The sequence below is a fragment of the Syngnathus leptorhynchus genome, chromosome 7 (genome assembly GCF_054491065.1).
Source record: "Syngnathus leptorhynchus isolate UIUO chromosome 7, UIUO_Slep, whole genome shotgun sequence".
NCBI lineage: Eukaryota > Metazoa > Chordata > Actinopteri > Syngnathiformes > Syngnathidae > Syngnathus > Syngnathus leptorhynchus.
The window spans coordinates 6,160,654-6,183,005 of NC_141201.1; the positions used below are offsets into that span (position 1 = coordinate 6,160,654).

A 22,352-nucleotide genomic window follows, 5' to 3' on the forward strand; every position below is an offset into this window, starting at 1 on the left:
ACTCTCAAGGGCAACTTTTGGCCCTCTTAGTCTTTCTCTCGGGGTAGAAGGAGAGAGCCCACAGCTATGTCACTGTAGGTTGCATTTATCAGAAAAGTCCTACATTAGTCTATATGTTAAATTGGTATGTTTTTGTTGTTGTTTTGTGGGGGGGGGCGGGGTCATTTTCAACAACTCAGACAAGGCAGTGTGGGAACACCAAGGGAAGGATGATGGGAGGGGTGTAATGTAGCGACAAGTCAAGCCTGGGAACCAATGTGTGTTTATCATTTGGGAAATCGTACCAGCATAGAACAATGAGTGAGCGTTACTCCTTCGAAATAAAAAAAAAAGCCGATTATGCTTTCGTGTCCCTCCTAAAGGTCGCCGAGTTAAAGATAGGGAGTTCATACAAAAAAAAAACTTGCAGTCTGTCTGCACTCCCAGTTTAACCTAATACGGTGCCAAGGCTGAAGTTATTATCAGCACGAAAGATAAGTAATCAAACACTTGACCATTTTCCTCATCACAAATTGCTATGAGACAAATATATGGCATTTTTCTTGATTTGAAATGTTTCCCTGACATCCATTTGAGGAGTTTTAATATCAAAAGAGTGCTGATGTTGCAGTAGTGTGAAGTTAGCCCTCCCTTAACTTGTTGGAACATTTTATACATAAATCAATTGGAGCAGGTGGTAAAAGCACAAATCTCCATTTATGAATTAATTTGCTCTCTTGTATTCAACTCTGAACTCATTTACTGAACTGTGACCCAAACAAGTGTAAAAAAATATATATATATCAGAGCTCATATCCCGCTACCAAGTTAGAGAAACATTCCTATTGTTTTGTTTGTTTAATTAAGTAGCACGCGTTTGCCTGCGGATCTTGCCAAGTATTTCATTCCGTTCATTGAGAGTTGACAGAAAGAATGGGCCCTTTCCTCATTATTCACTGGAAAGGGAACATTCCCATAAACAGGAATTATCCAACAATTGCTTTACTAACGTGGTGATAACAGCATGTTCCAGTCCTGCTTGGGGATCTCCCCAGTTTCGATCTTTCTGGCCTGGAGCCTAAAAATACATGAGTAGATGACTTAAAGAGTAGGAGCGGGAGATAGTCGGCTTTGATTAAGAGAGACCAAACGGGGGCATCGAGATGTGCTGTCACATTAGTAGCTGACTGCAGTGAGTGCATCCATGTGTTTGTGTGATTACTGTACACCTTTTCAGTAGTGACATGGCCAATCTACTCACAAAACTCATTAAGAAGTGACCTCTCACCCTTTCAAGACAGGAGCCATGAGAGGGAGGAGATTTGATCAAAGCTCGGGCCTTCCTGTTGACATCTGGACCGGGTTGCAGCATATGCATGCACCTGATGGGATGTGATAGCGGCTGCCTGGCAGACATTGAAATACTAATACAGTCATAGTTGCATTGGGAAATGCTGTCTTTTTTTGGGATGTTTATTTACTCAGTTGCAGATGGGAGAAGAAGTCTAGCGTGAGAAAGCAAACACATTTTCGGAGTATTATTAAATGATAATACCTGTAGATGACAGCTTATGTAAAATTAAATTAAAGTTAGTGGCTCATGCACAACTCATCATCACAAATCAATATTTTTTTTTTTTTTTAAAAAGAAGACCCCAATTCTTGCCTTTAAGGAGTCTCTTTTGATGATGCCGGTTTGCGCTCATGTAAACGTGTTCTTGGTCAACCAAGGTCAGAGCACAGGAAAGAATGCGGCAGAAGAAAGGAATGCAAGGCTGATTAGCGCTTCTTACCTGTAAGTGAACTGGACGTGTCGGCATGTGATGAGACCGAGGAAACAAGGGAACAATAGGACAGTAGAGATTCCTTTCCACACCGCATTCCAGCGATCCTGCAGCCAGGGCCCCCCACTCAGAGCTTTGATGAACCCTTCTCGTAGCTTCCTGGGATTGTCGCTCGTCCACAAACAAAAAAACATAAAGCGGCTGGTGAGCAGGGCCCTCCTCAGGATGTCCTGTTTTGATTAGTCTTAGCATCCTAAAAGCACCATCGAAATATTATTCTAACAAGGAGCGAAGCGTAGCGGTGACACATCCACTTCTTTCCACTCTGTGACCCGACGGGGTCACGTGCATTTCATGAGCCAGAAATCAAAGAGGTCCTCCTCACTCAGTGATCTTACCGAGGAAATCATGAGGAAAACAAGGCGATAAAAAGATAGCGAAAAGGTTTCAGGTCCTGTCAACAGGTGGGGAGGTTTGTCGGGGCAACACTTTCTAAAGAAGCCTGACAAGTGTTCTCACGGTTGAGTCTGGTATATCAAATAGTTTCCCCCATTAATCTTGAAAATAATATCCAGCTGTGTATAAGTGGAGGTAAAATTTGATATTTGCACGGACAAAAAATAATTAGGTGAAAAGGGGATTGCCCATCTGTCGGGTGGCCGGTCAGGCTCTCTGTCTTATTTATTTCCGCCTTTATTGTTTTGTATCAGCATCAGCATTTGTCTCTTCCGCAGTGGCGGAGCTAGAGGGGCTGGGGGGGGGGGGCACTGCCCCCCAAAATATGCTTGGAACACTAAGTGCCAGGCCAGATAATTGACTTTTGGTTGTTTTCTGATTTCGCCGAAAAAAAAAAATGTAAGTGAAATTTAAAACACCTGTATTGATGTGTTTAATATTTCTGTCTTTCCAAATATAATACTGCAGAGTTTTTTTGTGGTCAGGATAAATAATTTCTCAATATTATGTTGTTGTTTACAGCTCTGCATCCCAATGGAGAGTGTTTCTATATTTGGTTTACCTTATTCAGCTATATGGGGGGGACGGAGGGGGGTCGGGTAAAATATGAGAAACCCGAATGAAGTATATGGTGGGTCAGTATCCTCTTTCATCAGTCAACTACATCTTTGCTGTCTCCTGTGGAATCAGGGAGCAGTGAAGCATTGCAGCACAGTTTGTTGTTTTGCTGGAGCCTGAGGGCTTTAGTTTGACAGGAGGGCACCACTTTGTTCACCTCAGTATCCAGAAGAGACCCCTTGGGGTTGAGGCCCGGGATGTCTTTGTCAGGTCTGTGGCAGGACCGGGGCAATGGGGGGGGGGGGGGCTCTCACCGCTCACTGGGTCAGTGGACAAGCTAATCGATTTTATCTCCGTTTCACACACGCCGCCAAACCCCGACTGCGCTGATATTCCCGTTCAGAGGATTATGCTGCCTCTATCTCCTTTTCTCCGTTTGTTGCTTTTTCTCACCCACCACATTTCTTGTATTTCTCATCTGTCGTTCCCGCGTACTGTTTTGTCTGCATCTCTTTCACCGACCCCCAACTCGGGGAAAATTTTAATTTTAGTCTCAACGTTGGTCTCTAAATTGCCACTCCCCATGAGGGAGGCTACATGAGCAAGTGGAGGGCCTCTTGTTTTCTTGACCATTGCTCAAGATGAGACGCTGGAACAAGGGAATGAAAGCTTTGGGAAAGGTCTGGAAACTTCACATTCGTCAGTGTAAGGAGATACCGCGCTGACAGTTAGCAGACAGCCCAGCCAAGTACAACACGAGATGGCCATGTCGGTCGACTGCATTTCGGTCCAACAGACAGACACAGTGAGACCAGACCAAACAGACCTCTCATCTCATTTTAGAACATGTTTGCTTTTTGGGCCCGCTGGCTGTCTTGCAAGTGGAGAGTAAGTGAAGGATTAGGAGTTACTGTAAGAACTAATTCAGCCGTTAATGTTGAGTAAGTACTGAATGAAGCTTGAATTACACACAAGTGGAGCTCAGATCTTCACCAAGGCCATCCATTCCTAAACATGTCTTATCTTTTGTTTTGCTCAATAATATTGTACTTTAATTTTGTAGGTAGATGCTAATATTGCACGTTACAAAATCTGAAGAAATAATATGACCCTTTGGTAAAGTGATGGAACGTCAAAAGTTAGTAGAAATAAAGGCCCAGCTTTGTAAAAGTGGTGAGCCCTTTAAATTCCGCAACTTTAAATTTCTTCCTGTGCTCATTAATATTTCACATTTTAATTGTCGACTTTTCCTCTGCCGTACTTTTTCTTTTTTGTTCAATGCACCCGAGACTCTGACCGCAGCCTATCCATCAGCGACTGTGGCCAAAATGAATGCGAACCTTCAGAGGTTCTAATACATGTATAAGAAAAGATTTATCTGCGCCCATAAAAGCATGGCCTACACATGCAATATGTATCCATCTTTTCATGGAATTTTGGATTTCACATATGCAGTATAAAATACATCTTGGGAATATACACATTAAAGATACAAATAGTTAACATGGTGGTGCTATAATTAGCTCCAAGGTGTGGCGTTTGGTTGCGATGGGGTATTGGAGGTATGACTTTCTTTCTAGCCAACCATTAATCGCTGACATCTGACAGTTCAATCTAAAAGAGGTCGAGTGGTGCAGCCGGCTGGTTAGCATGGCAGATCATTCTCCGGCCTCGGAAGCAGCCAGTCGCATCAACAATCAGTGACAAAAGATGCATAGGCCGGACGGGAAAGTATAAAGAAGAATCCAAGGGTTGGGAAAGATAGATGTTGGAGAAGCAGTGGAGCTCGGGATGAAAAGTGAAGTAGGAAAAAAGTATGGTAGCATTGGCAGGAAGGCCATTCAGGAGGGGGGGGGGGGCAGTTATTAGCCTGTGGTGTGAGTGACGAGTTATTTTCATATACTTTGATTAATAATGGTAAAGACACTTGTGCAAAAAATGTTTTTCAAAATTTTTTATTTTTACTTTATTTGTTGTCTTTTTTTTTTTTTTTTTAAATATTTTTTACATGTTTTCTTTATCCAATTGTGACTTAAAGAACTTTTTCCATCATTAATAAATAATATAAGAATGACCCATATTTATTGAGCCAGTGCTAAAAAAATATGTTCGTAAAATACAGAACTTGTCTTAAAGAAGTAACTAATGGACACACAATAGAACAATCGAATGCTTTGACACTTTGTTTTGGAATTCATAGAGTTGGTAGTGGTTGTGATAAACGCCAAGAAAACATAAAACAGTGCTGTGGTACTACTTTGTACGAGTTGTCCATTTGATATTTACCCAAGCCCAAGAAAGGAAAACAATCTTTCTTAAACAGCCATGATTCCATACGTTTTCAAACATGAATCATATTTTTTTCCCCTTCAAATGTTATTTTCACCTTCCCTCTGAGCCTTTTTGCAAATGTTGATGAAAGAACAAATTGACACGGTGGGTGACAGTCTTTGGCCTGAGCGCTGGTAAAACAACCGAGAGGTCTCTCTTTTCTCCCGAGAGGCCAAAAATAGCAGACATACTCGTTTATCCCGTTCTATCTCTCACAGATTCAGATGAACACAAATACATTGCATATTTTTGGGGGCTATCCCATCATGAAGGCCACTGAGTGATGAAGAGTCATTGTAGGAAGGATGCCCTTTGACACCATCTTGTCTATATGAATCAGAATAATAGTCCCTAAAGTCGAGTCTCTGCCTTTTGACGTGTCTGTCAGGCAAGTCAGGTTGTTGGTTTGTCTTTTTCTCAGGCCTCATCACATTCACACACTGCTTCATCACAGTCATCCCACTCTCTGTTTGTTTTAAAAACAAGAAACAAGGGAATATCTCCTTTTCTCATTGCCAAATATTTCAATGTGATTGTTTTTTTTTTCCTGAAGTATGTATTCCCTGGTGACAAACTTCATTGGAACATGAACTTACTGTAGAGTTAATTTTAAGTTAGGTTTATCCAAGAACATGACGACAAAAATGAAATACTCAGGTGCAACAGAAACAAGTATTCAGAATGATTATTACTTTTTTTTTAAGATAAAAAGTAAAAGGAAGACAAACAACACCATCTGCTGGATTTGGTAGGCCTTTGTCCTCCTGTCTCAAATTTAGTCAGCAATGGCTGTACTGTATGTAATCGTTCATTCCAAACAAATTCTTTCATATTGGATTTGGCATGCAACTCAATTTTGTTTCAATTGACTGTAGAAAAAAAAATGAATCTTGCAATCCTCAGCTCTCACCTTTTATATTTATTCGTAAATGTGCAGAGTTTTTGATCATCCTCAAATGCACTATGGATCACAAAACGTTAGTTGAGGAGTCACTTTAAATTTCCCAACACGATTTTTTCCTCGTCGGTGCTATCCCGGTAAAACACAAGCAGCGCAATGCTGAATGACGCTAATAAAATTGTTGTGTGCGCTCTACCGTTTGATCGTCTTCTTAACAAATGGAATTTGTTTGGCCTGATTTGATTATTGAGTCCAGCATAGTTTTGTGGAGGCAGGGGCATATACAATGAAGTAAAATGTTTTGCCAGAGCCAGAGGAAACTCTATTAGAGGTGTCTAGGATGGCGGGCCCCGCCGCCTCTGATGAAATGCTTCTCGGGTGTTAATGCAATTCGGATTTTGCTTTGCCTGGAGACTTGTTACCGTTGGGGTTTTAAAGCTGGCTCAGCAAAGCAGAAAAACAAAGTCTGGATCCAAACCATATAATTAGAATAGTGGAAACTTTGTAGGGAACTACTTGATGTGACAGTAATCTTTCCTTGGGACACCGTAAAATGCTTAGTAATTTTGTTCATGTTTTTTTTCCGGAATAAAGATTGTTAATTCAAACTTTAGAGTGCTGATAAACTTTTCCAACTTTTCTTTTGACATTCCTTGGTTGAGGAATAATCCCAAAAAATAAGCAAACGCCCACAATTGTCCTCAGATTTATACCACACTGAAAGCAAATCTGTCCCAGCCAACGAAGTGACCCATTACAGCCCCGAGGGGTTTCTGGGACGCAGGGTCACGCTAGCTGTCACATGGCCAGCCAGCCCAGAGCCCCGGCAGATCAAATACAGGTATGATTTATGTCCGCTGTCTCAGCCTTCTCACAGTAGGTCCTCCTACATTCAAACTGTTGGCAAAACCAATGGCAGTGGTAATTTGTCTACTTACGTGTGTAGGAGGTAAAGGTCAAGGGTCAGCGCAATGAAAATGACCAGACCTGACTTAATTGTTGTATCTATTGGTAGTTTGAGACAGAATGTCTGTCTGAAGGTCTATCTGTCTATTTGTCCATCTGTCTGACTTCTGTCCTGGCGCCGCCGTGTGTGTCATTGGGTCGAGACCCTCTGGCTGCACGCGGCTATTATGGGCACTGATCTGATCCAGCAGGAGCGCAGGGTTCACTGAGGGGGGGGGATCTCTCAAGGCCAGATCGTATCATTATCACAACACACAGCCTGGGGGAACCTCATCAGCGGCCCTTCTGCATTTGATAAACATGCAGCTTTAAAATATCTGGTTTAATTTCTGGGTCATTGTCCCAACAACAATCCGATTTGTTGTGATGTTTTGTGCAAAATTCTTATTCGATCCAAAAATGGAATTAAAGTCCCCAAAATGGCAATGACATCATTTTGTCAGCCATTTCCTTCATATGACAAGGTTAAGCCAGTAAATGTTTAGAAAAGCTTCCTGGGTGTGATTACATTTATCATGTATAATTAGGAAGTTCTGTTCTGTCTACACATGATGACCTTTGACCTTGAGTGTGACACTTTTAAGCTGGTATTGCCAGACACTCACATATGATGTCCAGGTCATGATACCCTAAAAAAAAAAAAGGCTTCCGCTCCATCATTGGAACTTTTTATGTTAAGTCAGACAGACAAAGTAGATTATTTTATTCATATGAGCGTATTACAAAAATACAAGCCCGACTGTTGTAATTCCAAATTTCCCTTTCTGCCCCTAATCATCATCTCCTTCTGCACATTATTCTGTCATTTTTTTTCTCTTGTTCTTTCTTTTTCACTCATACGCTTTTTTTGTGTTATAATTCCCACCTATTATTTCTGTCCCGAGCCCTCATTAGTCATGTCGCTGTCAGCCGCCAGCTGCAGACACACAAGCTCATATACACAACCACACATCTTCCTGCACATGCACAGGTATGGAAGTCATCAAGACAAGGTCAGAGGTCTGTCTCATTACCCAACTCCAGCCAAAACTTTTGGTGTGTTTTATGCAGTGCTATCAGACATAGGGGGAGGGAAATAAGAAAAGGAGGCTAAAAGGGAGTCTGAACAAAACAATTGTTTCATCCGAAAGAGTGAGTAGAATATTCTGACAAGTAGATCAAAATCTATATATTAGCCAAACAGAAGCTCAATGATTCATTTTTTGTCCTTCACACTCAATTGACACTTTTCTGTCTCAAACATTCTTTCCGTCTTAAATGCAGACAGTCTGCAAACTTGGTAGAATGCTGACATGAGACTAAATGCAAAGCAGGAGTACATGAACATGTTCAAGTTCTGCTTGGGGGGTCATGTGTGTGTGCAAGGAGTCAGCTGGGAGCAGTCAAGGGGACACTGATGATGTAGACTGACGGGGGACGTAAACACTCGCTAGAATAGTGAAGGGCGCCATTGTCTACGTCGCTGCCGCGTCACTCATTCTCTGTAATGAAATGATCCGTTTCTGTATGTTCCTTTAATTGCCCAATCAGTCTCCGGGTCTCCTAACCTGTCATGTCTGTCTTATTCCTCTTCGATATATGCATTTATATTTTAACGTATTGGGGCGCTTAACTGATGCTCTTATCCCAAATTTGTACCAGGTGATTTTTAGGTTTTTTTATTATTTTTTTATGCCCAGTCATTTTTTATATCATTGTTTTCTGTGTGCATGTTTGTGTGTGATAAAAAAAAGTTAGTTTTGCTAATCTAGCATTACAGATATCCGTGTTACCTGCGATGTAACCAAATATGGCTTATTAGATGTTCACACATGGTTTTCCGAGCGCCATTTGTTCAACATTATGTTTTTATATGAGTGCGCAGTGAAAAACTAACGAGCCCACTTTAATATGTGAGTGAGCTGCAGAAGGACGTAAAGGTGTGCGGAGGATATGAGGGTGGAGGTGTCGGGGACAATGATGAGGTGTGTGAGATGAAATGGAGAGAAGTTGGAGAAGGAGGGAAGGGCGAGGAAAGGGCGAGGTGCTGAGGACATGCTAGATGTGCTTTGGGGGATTTGTGTCCATGTTTTGCTTACGTTCAGGCTCAAATTCCTGCCCATTTATTTTTACACCTGAAATTTGAATGGAAGTACTTCTCTGGTTTTGGATACGTTCTTTTTTTCCAGATGAGATTTCAAATAAAGGATCATTTCCATTAAGGAAACCTTTTATGCAAAAGAAAGAGTTGTGGTTACTAACGCTTGTCTACTAATAGTGACAAATTACATAATCATATTGTTCTTATATGATTGACAGGTCAATAAAGTATTTAAGGAGCATAATTCCAAAACTTGGCCTCCTGTTCACACGCAGTCCCACACGTGCGCACACACGCGTGTGTAGCTGAGGTTTGGATGTTTATATAATGGTGAGCCAAACAAACCAGTCTTAAGTGTGAAACGATTCCAAAATAATCTAAACATCCACGGTCCTTTTGGCAAATTGAAATACTTTACCCCGCTTGTATAATTTGTTAGTGCTGATAATGAAAATATACTTGGCGTACTTGCTCTTTCCATTCATAAAAATTTGTCTGCAATCGAATACCACGTGTGAGTAACATGCAGTGATAATAATTAATTTTAAATTCTATGCATCTGCCAGACCTACAGCAATAAAGCCAAATATTTTCCAGTCAATCATATATATAAATCATGATGTCAACAAAACATCCTCAACCTCACAGTGGCTACAGTTTATCATCGTCAAATCAAAACAAATCATATGTTTGGATATCACCGTCCAACTTTTTCCACCCGGTTGACTGTGCTTTAGCGTTTGAATAAAAAACATCATAGAAAGCCACACAATAGTCGAGGAGGGATAGATGTCAGTGGTCAGCGTAGATAAGAATGACAAAGCTCTGCACTAAGCCACATCACCAGCAGGCTTCTCACCTGCTTGTCCATCACACGGGTGCACTCAACCATCACTGAGCGATTGTGTCTGCCCATGCGTGTGTGTGCGTGCGTGCGCTTGCGTGTGATTGATGCTTTTCGCCTTACGCCAACTCCACGCCCACATCGCCCCCTCTTGTCGCACCACAGTCGGGACTGTCACGGAAACATGAGGCCTTTGGAGATAGCGGCCGCCGTCCTGGCCAGCCTTGGGCTTGCGCTGTCTCTTTTTCCTCCCCGCTTGAGCCAGTCACTTACGGCTGTGGGAAAAGCAGAGGAGATGAGGCCTTAAAAACAGATCATTGTCCGCCTCCTAGATTAAAGCCAGAGAATGTGAGCATTGTCCACTGAATGGCTAAACCTTCCTGCTGTCACTCAAATGCTGCTCTGAGCGCTACTTCATGTCTAAGAGGCTTATCTGCAGTGAAAGGCCCCTAGCTGCTCTGGGGAGAGAGGACGTAATGAAGCGTGTTTTTTTTTCTCTCTCTCTCTGTAGGGAGAAACCTGCTGCTGAGTTTGGTAGCAAGACCAGGGGGGGCGGGGGGTCTCAAGGGGGTGGATGCGGCCAGTGGGACAGCTGCTGCTGCAGCCACCAAACTCCCTTTTAGCCCAACTGCTCCATCTAACCGGCCTTCTCGAAGGAATTGTCATTCATCTCCTCTCTCGCGTACGGGCCCGAAACACGGTGCCGTTCTGATGGGGGTGGTCGGACGGGAACTGGGGGGGGGGGGGGGGCATTGAGTCGGCGTGTATCCAGGGACATGATCAGCGGGCCGCCGATGTGCTCCTTGCTTTGTGAGGCGCTGATTGAGAAGGGGAAAGTTTAAGTGGCGCTCTCATTGAGAGCCCAGCGCGGGCCATGCTGGGAGTGTTTGCAAAGCTCCGAGGCCTCACAGTCGTTTGCTGCTTATTGTAGACATGTATGTAATTACCGACACCGAGTGCAGAGGCAAGAGCTGTTGTTTTGATTGATGTTTGATAGTTAGCGGGATTATGCAAAGCTACTTTTGTATTTATGCGTGCAGATAAAAAAAAATAAAGCCTGTTCATTCATGGTGATTTACTTCCTTGTTTTTGACTTTGCGCTCAAGCTGCTTTCGACTCAGAAAATGAATACAGATACAGCACTCAATATTTTTTTGCATACTTTTAACAGTGATTATCTGTTTGAGCACAATTCTATATCGCTGGCGTCGGGCTGAAACCTCATAAGTCACAATTTGTTGCATTTAATATAAAAAAAAATATATGATTAGTTATTATATTATATTTTTTTACATTATTGACCAATCTTGAGTGTTGAAAGTTGGTTTCTCTCTTTGCGGATGGAAATGTTAATGGTTGAACAAACGGGCCATTTTTTTTGTGTGTTTCTTGAAAGTGACTATATTTTTTGACTTGGTTTTAGCTCATCAGCAATATTTGTAATCAAAACATTCTTCCCTAAGATTCTTCTTTACACAAACAGTTGTTTGATTTCTCTTTATGATTTATATTCTTTTAATTTCACTACATTAAGACCATCAATACTTCTTTACAAGTTGTGATAAAAGGTCATTCACTTTTTTCCTCGTTTGTTCAACAATGATTTGAATTCATTGGTGGGTATCTAAGTGTACAATCCCAAATCAGAATTGTTTGGCCCTGCTGCTAATTTTCATGTCATTGTATCCTATTGCACTGATAATTGATTGATTCTGATAAGAGTCAGAGTGCAAGCTTTCAGTCTCTTAATATGACCTTTGACCCAGGCATATTGTGCGCTTAGGTCCATTCTGTGATGTGTGGAGAGGTTGAGTGGGCCAGAGAGGCTCAGTCTCGACCTGACGAATTGTCTGCTGGAGGGTGATGGAGATGCTAAGTGATGCAGCCCAGCTGTGACGGGTGTCTCTATGGTCCATTTACAGTTCCGAGCTCATGCTGGGAGATGGTACATTCCGACAAGATGAAGGGATCCTACCCTGGTGGCTACATGTTCTTGATTTTGTCAAAATATGAAGGTCAAATTGTAGCAACATTCTTTTTTTTTTTTTTTGGTATATCCCAATGTTAACTTGGAGTATCCCGTGGAGCGCTGTCGTTATTGATGGTCTCGTAGTCCAGAAGGAAAAGCCAGAGATGAGTTCTTTTGGAAGAATACAAACTGTATTAAGCCTTTGGTCGTTTTTCTTTGTGTCACGTTATTCAGATTATCTACTTTATCTCAGTTTTACTCCAGCTTGATGGGATCATAGAAACAAAATGGCAACTATTGCTTCAACTCAGTGGTTCACATCAAACAATGTGTCCAGTAACCAAGAATGATAGGTGTCACGATTGTGTAAGAGTGGAGTGGAAGGTTCTTTTTCAGTAAACATTTAAAAGAGTGGAGAAGCGAACAAAAGCATTAAGAAGGACCTGTTTTGTTGGCCCTTTTTTAACCTAAATAGGCGGTCTGTCCGACCAAGGCCTTGGCTTCAAAGTATTATCCCACGCATGCAATTACCATTTCTATCAACTGGGCAAGAAAGATTATGCTTTTGGGTGTTCTTCTGCATTTCTTCCAGTGGCTTCACTTGGTGAATGTGACACGTTTTGTGTCTCCCACCCCCTATTGAATTTAAAAGTTCTCTATTCTCCGAGCAAGCTGAGGAAAGTCCTACACGAGGCTTGAATAGACACTAAATCTTTCAAGGTTAGGACTTAACCTTCTCCCGCTCTAATTCGTCTTCAAACTTTAGTGCGAAACCAATCAATATCAGATGATTGGTAAACAATGTGCGGTGTCTGATAGGCAGGTATCAAGGGTCCTCAATGGGATTGCAAATGCTTTATGTATCCCCCCCCTGCTTCTGCTCGCTTTTGCTTGAAAGCGCTGTCACAAAAAGTGAAATTACCATTCAGTTGGAATGATGCCATTCATCTTTGTCAGAGCGCCAAGCGCAAGCACGCAAGTCGCTCCCCTCAAATTAATTCCTTGTTTTGCATCAGCTGAATTTGCCCAAATCCAGGAGGATGGCTCTGGCTGCAACCCGCCTTCATTCTTTAATGTTGCAATTCCAGCTGATTTCACAATGCGAGAGGCCCCGTGGGTTCATTTGCCTAATTTACAAAGGAAATAGATATCAAAATAAGTTGTGAAAATAAGACAAATGTCGCTCTGAGAACTCGGTATGTTTAAAAAAAAAAAAAAACAATTTGCATGAGAGATGTTGTTGATTTGTTGTTTCATGTTGCAAAAAGCTCCTATGCAAACAATCCCTAAGGTGTTCTGCTTTTTAGAAACAAACAGAAATGCAGAACAAAATATAAAAATATAAAAAGACAAGTCACTATGATTAAGATTTTAAATTCAACACTGTCACCGACCTTTAATCAATCTTATTGGACGTGCAAGCTCTGCACAACAAAGTCGAAATAAAGTAATTTACCAATTCAGGAATGGAATTCTCATCTTACTGTGGGTGAACTGAAACCATAGTTGCAACATAACCATTTGTTCTATCTTTGCCTTTCTTCCACTAAAACCACTTCTACCCACTGAGAATGCACAACTGAGTCCTGCCGGGCCAATCGAATTCTTACTGGTGCTCTCTTGGTTGTTTTCTCTTTCTTTCCCTCATGTCGATGTTGCTTCTTAGCGCACAGACAGCAGTGATGAGATTTTAAAGAGCGGGTGGCCTCCTCCTTTGCTGTCCTCCCACTGTCAAACTAATGCTAAAAATGGTTGCAAGGCTTTATGGTTAAGCTGCCCGACCACTGATTTGTGATGTTTTTGTTTATGGAGCATGGCTCGTTTTCTTCATCTTATCTGTCAGGAGATGGACAGTGTGTTTGACAGAGTTTATTTAGCTGTTTGCTTTTTCCGTCACAGAGATGGAGGAGGAACGTAGAGAGAGGCCCAGAGATCCTTTAGAATTCTTTCTTCATCTCTGCCAATGTGTAGTTGTGGCCTCTCTGCCCAAAAAGTGTTTGAGTTAGTCGGATTTCTGTGTCTACGTTACAGCTTTTCAGAGGAGATAGGGGAACCATTGGAAGGAGCTTCTGGAGATAAGTGGGTCAGGCCTGAGAGACACTTCTTCACCCCAGACACCTGCACCTCTCCACAGATGCCCCCTCAAGGATCACTTTGTCCCAGGGTTGCGCCATTGTCAAGTGAAGGGCCCTCCAGATTTTGCTGTGAATACCACTCTGTGCTGGACCAAGAGGACTGGCCCAGAGAGAGACAAAAACAGCAGATTCCAAAACCATTCCAAAGCATCCCCCTTCCCTTTGGGAGATAAAGAGAGGAAACTTGGGAATGATTCACTCCTCCACTTTTCATCCTTCTCTAGAGTTCCACAAAATAAAGAGATGAGGAGGAGATGCTGAGGGATTGAGAGGAATGGCCTTAAAGAATAGTGATTAGCAGGGAGAAGAGAGGTACTCTGTCTACTTTAAGGTTTTCTTCGACTGTGGGCTTTCAGATATGACTTCCAGTAGTTTTACGGGAAAATGTGAGTTGAGTGGTCATTATACTTGTCTTTATTTTTACCACTCTTTTGAATTTTTGGGTGGAATAAGGATGGAATTTAGTCACACTTTTCAGAATTTAAGTGATGAATTCAATAGCACAGGTTTTTTTTTTCCTATTTTAACTTAAAAATGCTGTATGCTGGTATGTTGTCACAAAATGGGGAATGGATGACCCAAGTGAGATAAAGCAAAGATGCAGGGCTGTGGCTCAGTCAAGAAATATTTGATTTAAATGAAAGGGGGAAAAAAAGCAAAAAAAGGCAAGTTGAAAAAAAACCAGAAGATCCAAAACTCATACTAGAGTGACAAAAAACACGAACAACACAAATTGGACATGACGTGGGGCGCACACAAAAAAAAAGCACATAGCACAGATGACAATGACTGCAAAGAAAGGAGAGAATTAAATACAAACTAACTGACAAGACAACCTGGAACACCTGGACAAGAATCAGGTGACTGTGGGAGGAGCTAAAGAGCACAGGTAGGAACGCCAATCATCTAGCAAGACATACAAAGAACAAACATGACAAAAGGAAAAACAAACCAAAGGCCAAATCAAAACCAGAGAACATGACATGTAAGTCAAATGTGCATTAAAAATACTAATGCAATTTTTTTTACTCACCTTTCTAAAATTATTTTTTACACCTATGTGAAAAAAAAAATTAAGTGTTTATCCTATTGTTAATGTGAAATGTATTTTTTCAAACTCTATAATGTAGACTCTACATGAATCTTTCAGCAGATTGTATTTGACCTGAGAGGTCCTAGTTTACCCAGAATTGCAAATTTTCACCAAGTCTCTCATTCCTAATCCTGATGTGGCCATCTTGAAATCGTGCCATTTTGGAGGAGTTGGAAGCGATTAGGGAGAAATATCGGCGTCTCTCTGTAATGTCAGTAATAGGCAGCAGCACATCAAAGTCCTGGCCTGCCAAAAAGATCCGGATCAAACTAGCACCCATCTGGAAGCTATAACTGACTTTTCACTCATTTAAACACTCTTAAAACACACTGAACAGAAATGGAGCTCCTGTCTCTGCTCACCACTCACAACGAGACATATCAGCACCCTGCATTGTGTCTATGTGTGGAAGACTCTCTGCTGAATCAAACTATAACACATGTAAATATTTAAAGAAAATATTCAGTCTTTACAGGACTAAAATAGTGAGATCTCTGGGGTAGTAGTTTCCCTGGTGTCAGACATTGACGCAAACACAAGTCGGATATGTCTTTAGGGCGTTTTAATTGACTTTGAGCCACTTCCTAAAGTAAACATTTTGTGCTTCAGTGTGTTTTATGAGTGTTTGGTGAAAGTTGATTACCTTTGTCCATTCTGTGACATTATATGACCGTTTGGTGTGTGTGTGTGTCTGTGTGTGTAACACAAATGTGAACATGTGTGGTCTACATAAGTCACGAAGCAGAGTGAATATTTGTGTTAGGAAGGTGAAAGGTCTTACATTTCACACTCGTGACTGTTAAAAGTTTGCCCGGCAGATAGCATCTCGTGTTAAAGTGCCAGTGATTTAATAGTAAGAATTAAAGCAGGCATGTCAGCAGGCAGTCCGGGCCCCTGCTGCGCCCCAATAGGGAGCAGCCCCTCTCGTCATATCTCCTCCAGACGGCGAGACGTAGGGGCCTCCAGCTCCAGCCCAACAGCCGTTAAAGTGCTGATGCTGCAAATTTCTGACATGACATGATGTCAAACAGTTCATTAAAATTTCATTTATTTTGCATGAACAATCAGTGTCGTAGTGTTTCAAAACTAAATCACTCTCAGAACACAAGTGCAACATTGTTAATAGACTTTTTTTTTGTATTAGTCTTTGATTGATTACTTTTATACAACCATTGGCTAACATTGAACTTGAATGCTGGCTGCAGACTTGTAAAACAGACATCAAGGCATTTAACTGTCGTGTTAAATATTTTATGAATAAAAAGTTGCTGTCTTGGAGCCTCAAAAAATTGTTCAACCCCCTAAAAAGATATTTTCTTCCTCTATAAGAGCAAATTATCTTTCCCCAAATATTTCCAGGCACACCCATTAAAACCACTCTGAGTTGGTCCACCAACATCAGGACAACACACAGGATCCTTCATTTCAGGCTGCATAACTAGTTATAAAGACCAAAATGTGTTTTTAAGCAATGGCAAAGCCGCCTCTCCATCCCCTCCCAGTTGCGGTAGTGAGCGACCAGTCGGTTGTGTCGTTTCCCATGACTGCAGCTCGTGGTGTCATGATGATGGATGGGAAAGGTTGGTTGGGCCTGCCTCTTGCTCTCCTCCTCCGGGATGTCCCGTGATCTGACAGCCACATTGATGATGCTCTGCCCGCTGGCAACCCCAGAAAAGGCCCGCTTTGCTCTCTCCACTGAGGTGCCGCAACCACAAAGTAGTCATGTTATGTAAGCGTACTCGGGTCACACGGTCTTTTTTCCTCTCCTATGGCTTTCTGACTCAAATAATCAAAATTCACTCCTGGAATCAAATTCTCGCAGCTCAAATTAAAAAATAAATAAATATGAAAAAAACATGCAACTTTGATTCATTTCTAATATGTAATTCCAGATGCAACTTTTATACATATATATATATATATATATATATATATATATATATATATATATATATATATGAAAAAATAAATAAAACTTTGATTCATATTTAATATGTAATTCCAGATGCAACTTTTATATATATATATATATATATATATATATATATATATATATATATATATGCACGTCCTATAATATGTTGTTGAAGGAGAAGTGACCTAGAACCTGTGTTCCACATCCATCTTTTTTTATCATTTGGTTATGTTAAATGTTTTTTGCGGCCAGAGGTTATTTGCATCTAATGGTGGGTAGGGGTCAGTCAGTCGTTCACATAGTATGTAAGTGACCATGACCTGAGAGAAACTGTCCAACCCGTTTGTAAACAGGATGTCTTTAACATTGGGAAAATGTTAACAATGACTTTTGTCAGTGCGTGGAAGGAGGGGAGGAGGGGGGGGGCGAGCAAGATTGAGAGAAGTAGGTTTGGAGGTGATAAAAATTTCAAATAAAACACTTAATCCCGCTGATAAATCATCAGCCTCACAGTTTTCTCAGAACTGCCCTTGTACTTTTGTGCCTAAATAACATCCAGGTTAACTTTGTCACATCAGATAAGCGCTGGCTAATGTGATGAAATTTATGGCTTGGCATGGCAACAGTACCAATACAGCCGTGGATTGTGTGAAGCTTTTTTATAAGTGCATTCAACTGTCAGCTCTTATTGTGGTGTCAGTTGGGCCTTCTAATTAGTGTCCTCAGCAGGCAGGAAGTGGGCCTGGGCTGGACTAATCTGTCAGTGAGGCCAGTCCATCCTTGCCCCAGCGACTGTTTCCTTAGATAAACCCAGAGAGCTTTATCTAAGAGAGTCGCCACGCACGGGGGGTCTGGGAAGCCCCTGGCGATTTTGTTATTACTTGCTGGATCTACATTTTACACACCCAACGAAGCTGTTTTGAAAATGTGTCCGAGATGCATGAAGGAGCGTTAGGCTACCGGTATCAGATCGCCGTGGTGACAGGTGTTGATTGAGCATAGGAGGGAGGAAGCATTGCGAAGGACACTTCCTGGCAGACAGTTTTATCAGCAAGGGAGCGGAGGGGTCAGAGAGAGGGTGGACGAGGTTATCACACCCTGGTAGTCAAGTACTGTATGGTACCCTGAGACATGACAACATTGACTTGCTGACCAAGGTAAATGTCTCTTTCATATAAACACTGTATGAGTTATGGAGATGTGGCTAGACTACCAAAATACAGAAGGACCCCCCCCCCCCCCCTCCCTCACCCACACACTTAAATTTGACTGTTTATTAAGAGTTCACCGGCTCTTGAAATATATTCTACAGATAAGATCATCAGGACATTTTGCCATTACACTTATAGGAACTGAAAATTGAAAGAGTTACTTTCTCCATCACAGTGATGTAATCACAGCAAAGTAGATCAAGTCTGTGTTGATTTTTTTGTTTGTTTGTTTGTTTTGTTTTCCAAAGCCATACTGTGCCCCTCCCCTTATTGCCACATCATTTGGGACTTGGTTTTTGATTTTCCCTCTTCTTTAACAGTTCCATTTTCACTGCCTTGGTGACCTGCCTGGCTTCCTGTTCTGATTCCCTTCCAATAAATGAAATTAACTATTGCTTATTTTATCGATGACTCAGCCTGCCTCTCGTTTCGTTTTTTAGAGGCTTTCCTATGACAACATAACAGAAATGCAGCTACAATGCAGTGTAGTCTCAAATTTGCTCATTATGACTTAATGCAGAAAGGGGGAAAAAGGAAGAAAATGATGGGGACGTTTCAACTTCACCACACTTTGTCCTTCCCCGGTTCCCCTCCTTTCTTCATCCCCAGCAGAGTCCAATTCCTCCACTTGAGCGCTCAGGGCTAACAGCGGGCTGATTAGTCGCACACCCCCAACCGCGCTTTGCCGAGGACTCTGCGGCGGGACGACTTCAAATGCACCTCGCTCCGTCCACCCTAAATAAAACCTGACTGGTCCTAATGGACACGTTTTAATCTCCCTGGGTTATTTGAAGATTTATCCAGTCTGCCTCTGGTCCTGCAGAAACAAATTCCTCTGGCTTTGTTGATTAAACCATTCCCTCTCCACCGTTGCTTATCATCCAACAACGAGCCTCTCTTTTTAATTAAAAGTGAGACACCACAAGTGTGCAATTAACAGCCGGTAATTATAGAATTGTTCAGAAGTGTAACACTCTACCTTCATTTCAATTATATAATGGACAAGTGGTGTTCTGATCTCCAAATGAGTGAACTCTTGTTGTATTTGTTTAGCGGCAGATTCGAAGGGTTAATTGTAGCCTACGTTGCCGATGATTGATGTAAGAGCAGAACGAGGGATATGAAAAAGTGCAACACTCCATCAGCAAATGCAAATGACACCTTCATGTTAATGAGCAGGCGATGGACTGACCTGGCTAGTTTGAGTGTTTCATGTAAGGGGGAGAAAACAAAAAAACAAGCATCCGCTCTGCTGCAAACTGATTAGTGCGTTTGAATATGAACGTTTAATTAAGTGCGTCTAATACAGTTTGTTTTGGGAAATGACACAAAACAGCTAATTGTTTGATACTTCATTTGGATGGCTTTTGATCGCCAAGCAAACAGGAGCGAATTTATCACGCAAGTCTAGAGGCATTGAGCGCTATCCCAAAGGAGGCAGAAGCCGTGGACTTCATTTAAATCCTTTAACTGATAACTGATGAAAATGGATTTAATGAGCAGTGCAGCCTTTGAGTGAATAAAGCGAAACACTTGTTCAGTTTTAATTACAATTGATTTGCATCTAAGTACATGGCAGTTGCTTTAAAAGTTGTAAGTTTCTTTTACTCAACATAGTCCATCAATATGTGAGGAAAGAAGAGCTCCATTGATTTTTTGCTAGCATGAGTGCAAAATGGCAATTATTAATTGCCTGACTTGCTTTAATGTCAGCAGGGGTTTGGTCTATTGTTCCTTGTATTTTACTGATGGATAGTCAATGTATCAAATGGCTTAGACGTATTTCAGGGTGATCTAATTATGTGCTTTAATACGCAGTAAATGGTTCAGAAACAAAGTCGCAAGTTTTTTGTTAGGAGAAAAAAAAAAACCTACGAAATAAAATAGCTATGCCTAATAGAGGAAATGAATAAGACAGGAGAACATTGTTGAGTCAACATATCAAAGAAACAAAAATAAACTGATTTGATTGAATAAAATAATTTGATTGAATAAAATAAAAGCAATAAAATCATTACTTGGAAAAAATTTAAATAACGGAATGTACGTAGATAATATAGAAATGAAATGTGACATCTTTGAAAACGTATGAAAATAAAAAATAGGCCAAGTTTTGTGTGGCAGCTTTTGCCAAAATTAACACAAAATGGGCAGACCTTTGAAATAAAGTCAGTAAGTAAAAATAAAAAGTAGTTAAAACATTAAGGACCTTTTTTTTTTTATGTACTTGGACAAACAGAGAAGAATCAGAGAAGAAGGAAAAACAATGAATCCTCCTACAATGGAGTATTCACATTGGAAAAGGGAAACAAATATTTGTTTCTTCTTCCTGAAACACAGAACACTCACGACAAGATTTTGCATTTCCATGCCGGACGAGGGGTTTCAGATCTCACATGTGCTCTCCATCTAATCCGACTCGCTGTTACTGTCATGTTCCTCTTCTTCCATCATTGTCCTTTTGCATCCCTGCCCCAATCTCACTGCCATTTGGCAGCTGTCACTCTCAATTTAGCTCACACGCATACCTACACACTAACACACACTCTGACCATCCTTTCACTCTCCAGCTGAAGTCTTTGCTTGAAAACAGAACATGCTTTTCTTTCCACAATAAACAGAAAATACACAAAAATACTGTCTGGATGATCCAACTTTTAAATAGAAGGAAATTAACTTTCATAATAAATAACATAAACAGCATCTGAGGGGAATTTTGTTGCTCTGGGTGGACGAATGTTAACCTTCAAAAATCATTAAACTATAACATCCTGCTTTGCGAGACTGTTGCGTGAATGCTCAGGTCCACATGTTGCCCTGTGGTTTGGAAAGTATCTGGCGCTTTGGACGTTATTGTATGTAACAAGTTCTGTAATAAAGTTAAAGTGGAATTGGTCTGATGCAGCAGTCACCTTAGACAAGAAGCAAGCAAACCCCGGGAGTGGAAAAGTAACTCTCGGACAAAGTCTATTCACATCCACAAATGTTAAATCAATGATGTCAGGTTGGTACTCAGCGGTCAGCTTGTCGCGCTAAAAATAGCCCGTTTGTCCTCAGCATACGCAGATCCCATTTTTAATTGAATTAAACTTTTTTTCTTTTTTAAAAACAGAACATCAGACCTGCTGTGTTGAATCTGTATCACACATTTCATCTATGTCTGCTTCAACTCAAAGTTCCTGATGCAAAATTGGAGGTTTGTGGTGACTTTTGGTTTATTGCTCATGTTGAGCAATACTGCCAATGCTAACTGCTGACCTTCTATTGCACTCAGAAATAGGCTCATCATCTTTTCCATGCTTCAATGTCAAATCTATAATGTAATAATCTATAATAATCCATCCCTTATAGTTCTCAACCAGAAGTGGGGTGCAACATCACATTATGTATAACAACAAAATACATAAACAAGAAAAAATATATATATTTCTCATATATCCAGATCACCCATACAAATATACATTTATCTACAGGAGGAAAGCTAAATTGAATGAAGTTGGCTAAAAGGATGCAAAATAAAGATCGATGCCCAAAATATACAATAAATACGGCTATACTCTGTAACAAAATGGCTCTGTTGTTTTTAAGTCTTTGTATGGCTTTGCGTGTGTTTGTCTGTGTGTGTGCGTTGAAGTGATGAGTCTTGAGTTTGTCAGATGCCTCAGTTTGGACTTTAAGGCCATTTGTCATTGGTGGGATTCATTACATGTGTCCTTAACCCCCTGCTGCTGGGCAGTGTGATCAGCACTGACCTCCCGTGACAGCCACAGCACCTTCATTATGTCTCAGCAGCCACCCTGTCACTACAGAGACTCTCTAACCGTCTGGGTGACACCCTTGGGTGGGACTCCAATCCCTCATCGGGAAGCCTGCCTGTCTCCAGGCCCGTCACTGTATGCGTTTGTGTGGGCGTTTTATGTTTGCGTGTTTCCATACTCTTTTCAGTTTTTGTTTTTTTTAATCTTTAAACCATTTGCCATGACATCAAAACTTCATTTGCAAGACTTTTTCCGCAATATGGTACAAAAGGACTTTTTGTTTTAACTGTGGCACCATTGGGTATTTTTTCCATTAGTAATATTTACAGGCAAAGAATTTCACCATGAATTGATGGCATTATTTTTTTAATC

The 22,352-nt window shown here is 41.1% G+C and overlaps 1 protein-coding gene across 11 annotated transcripts in view; it reads left to right on the forward strand.

Moving 5' to 3' along the window:
• mecom (MDS1 and EVI1 complex locus) overlaps positions 1–22,352 on the forward strand; it is a 96,037-nt gene that overhangs the window by 4,271 nt on the left and 69,414 nt on the right. Inside the window, exon 1 of one of the 11 annotated variants that reach the window (XM_085916181.1) lies at positions 14,403–14,988. The exons of the other annotated variants lie outside the window; for them this stretch is intronic. Within the exon in view, the coding sequence (XP_085772307.1) occupies positions 14,982–14,988 (7 nt within the window). The 5' untranslated portion in view covers positions 14,403–14,981. Of the gene's footprint in view, positions 1–14,402; positions 14,989–22,352 lie in introns of those variants that run through there. 11 annotated transcript variants of the gene reach the window in all.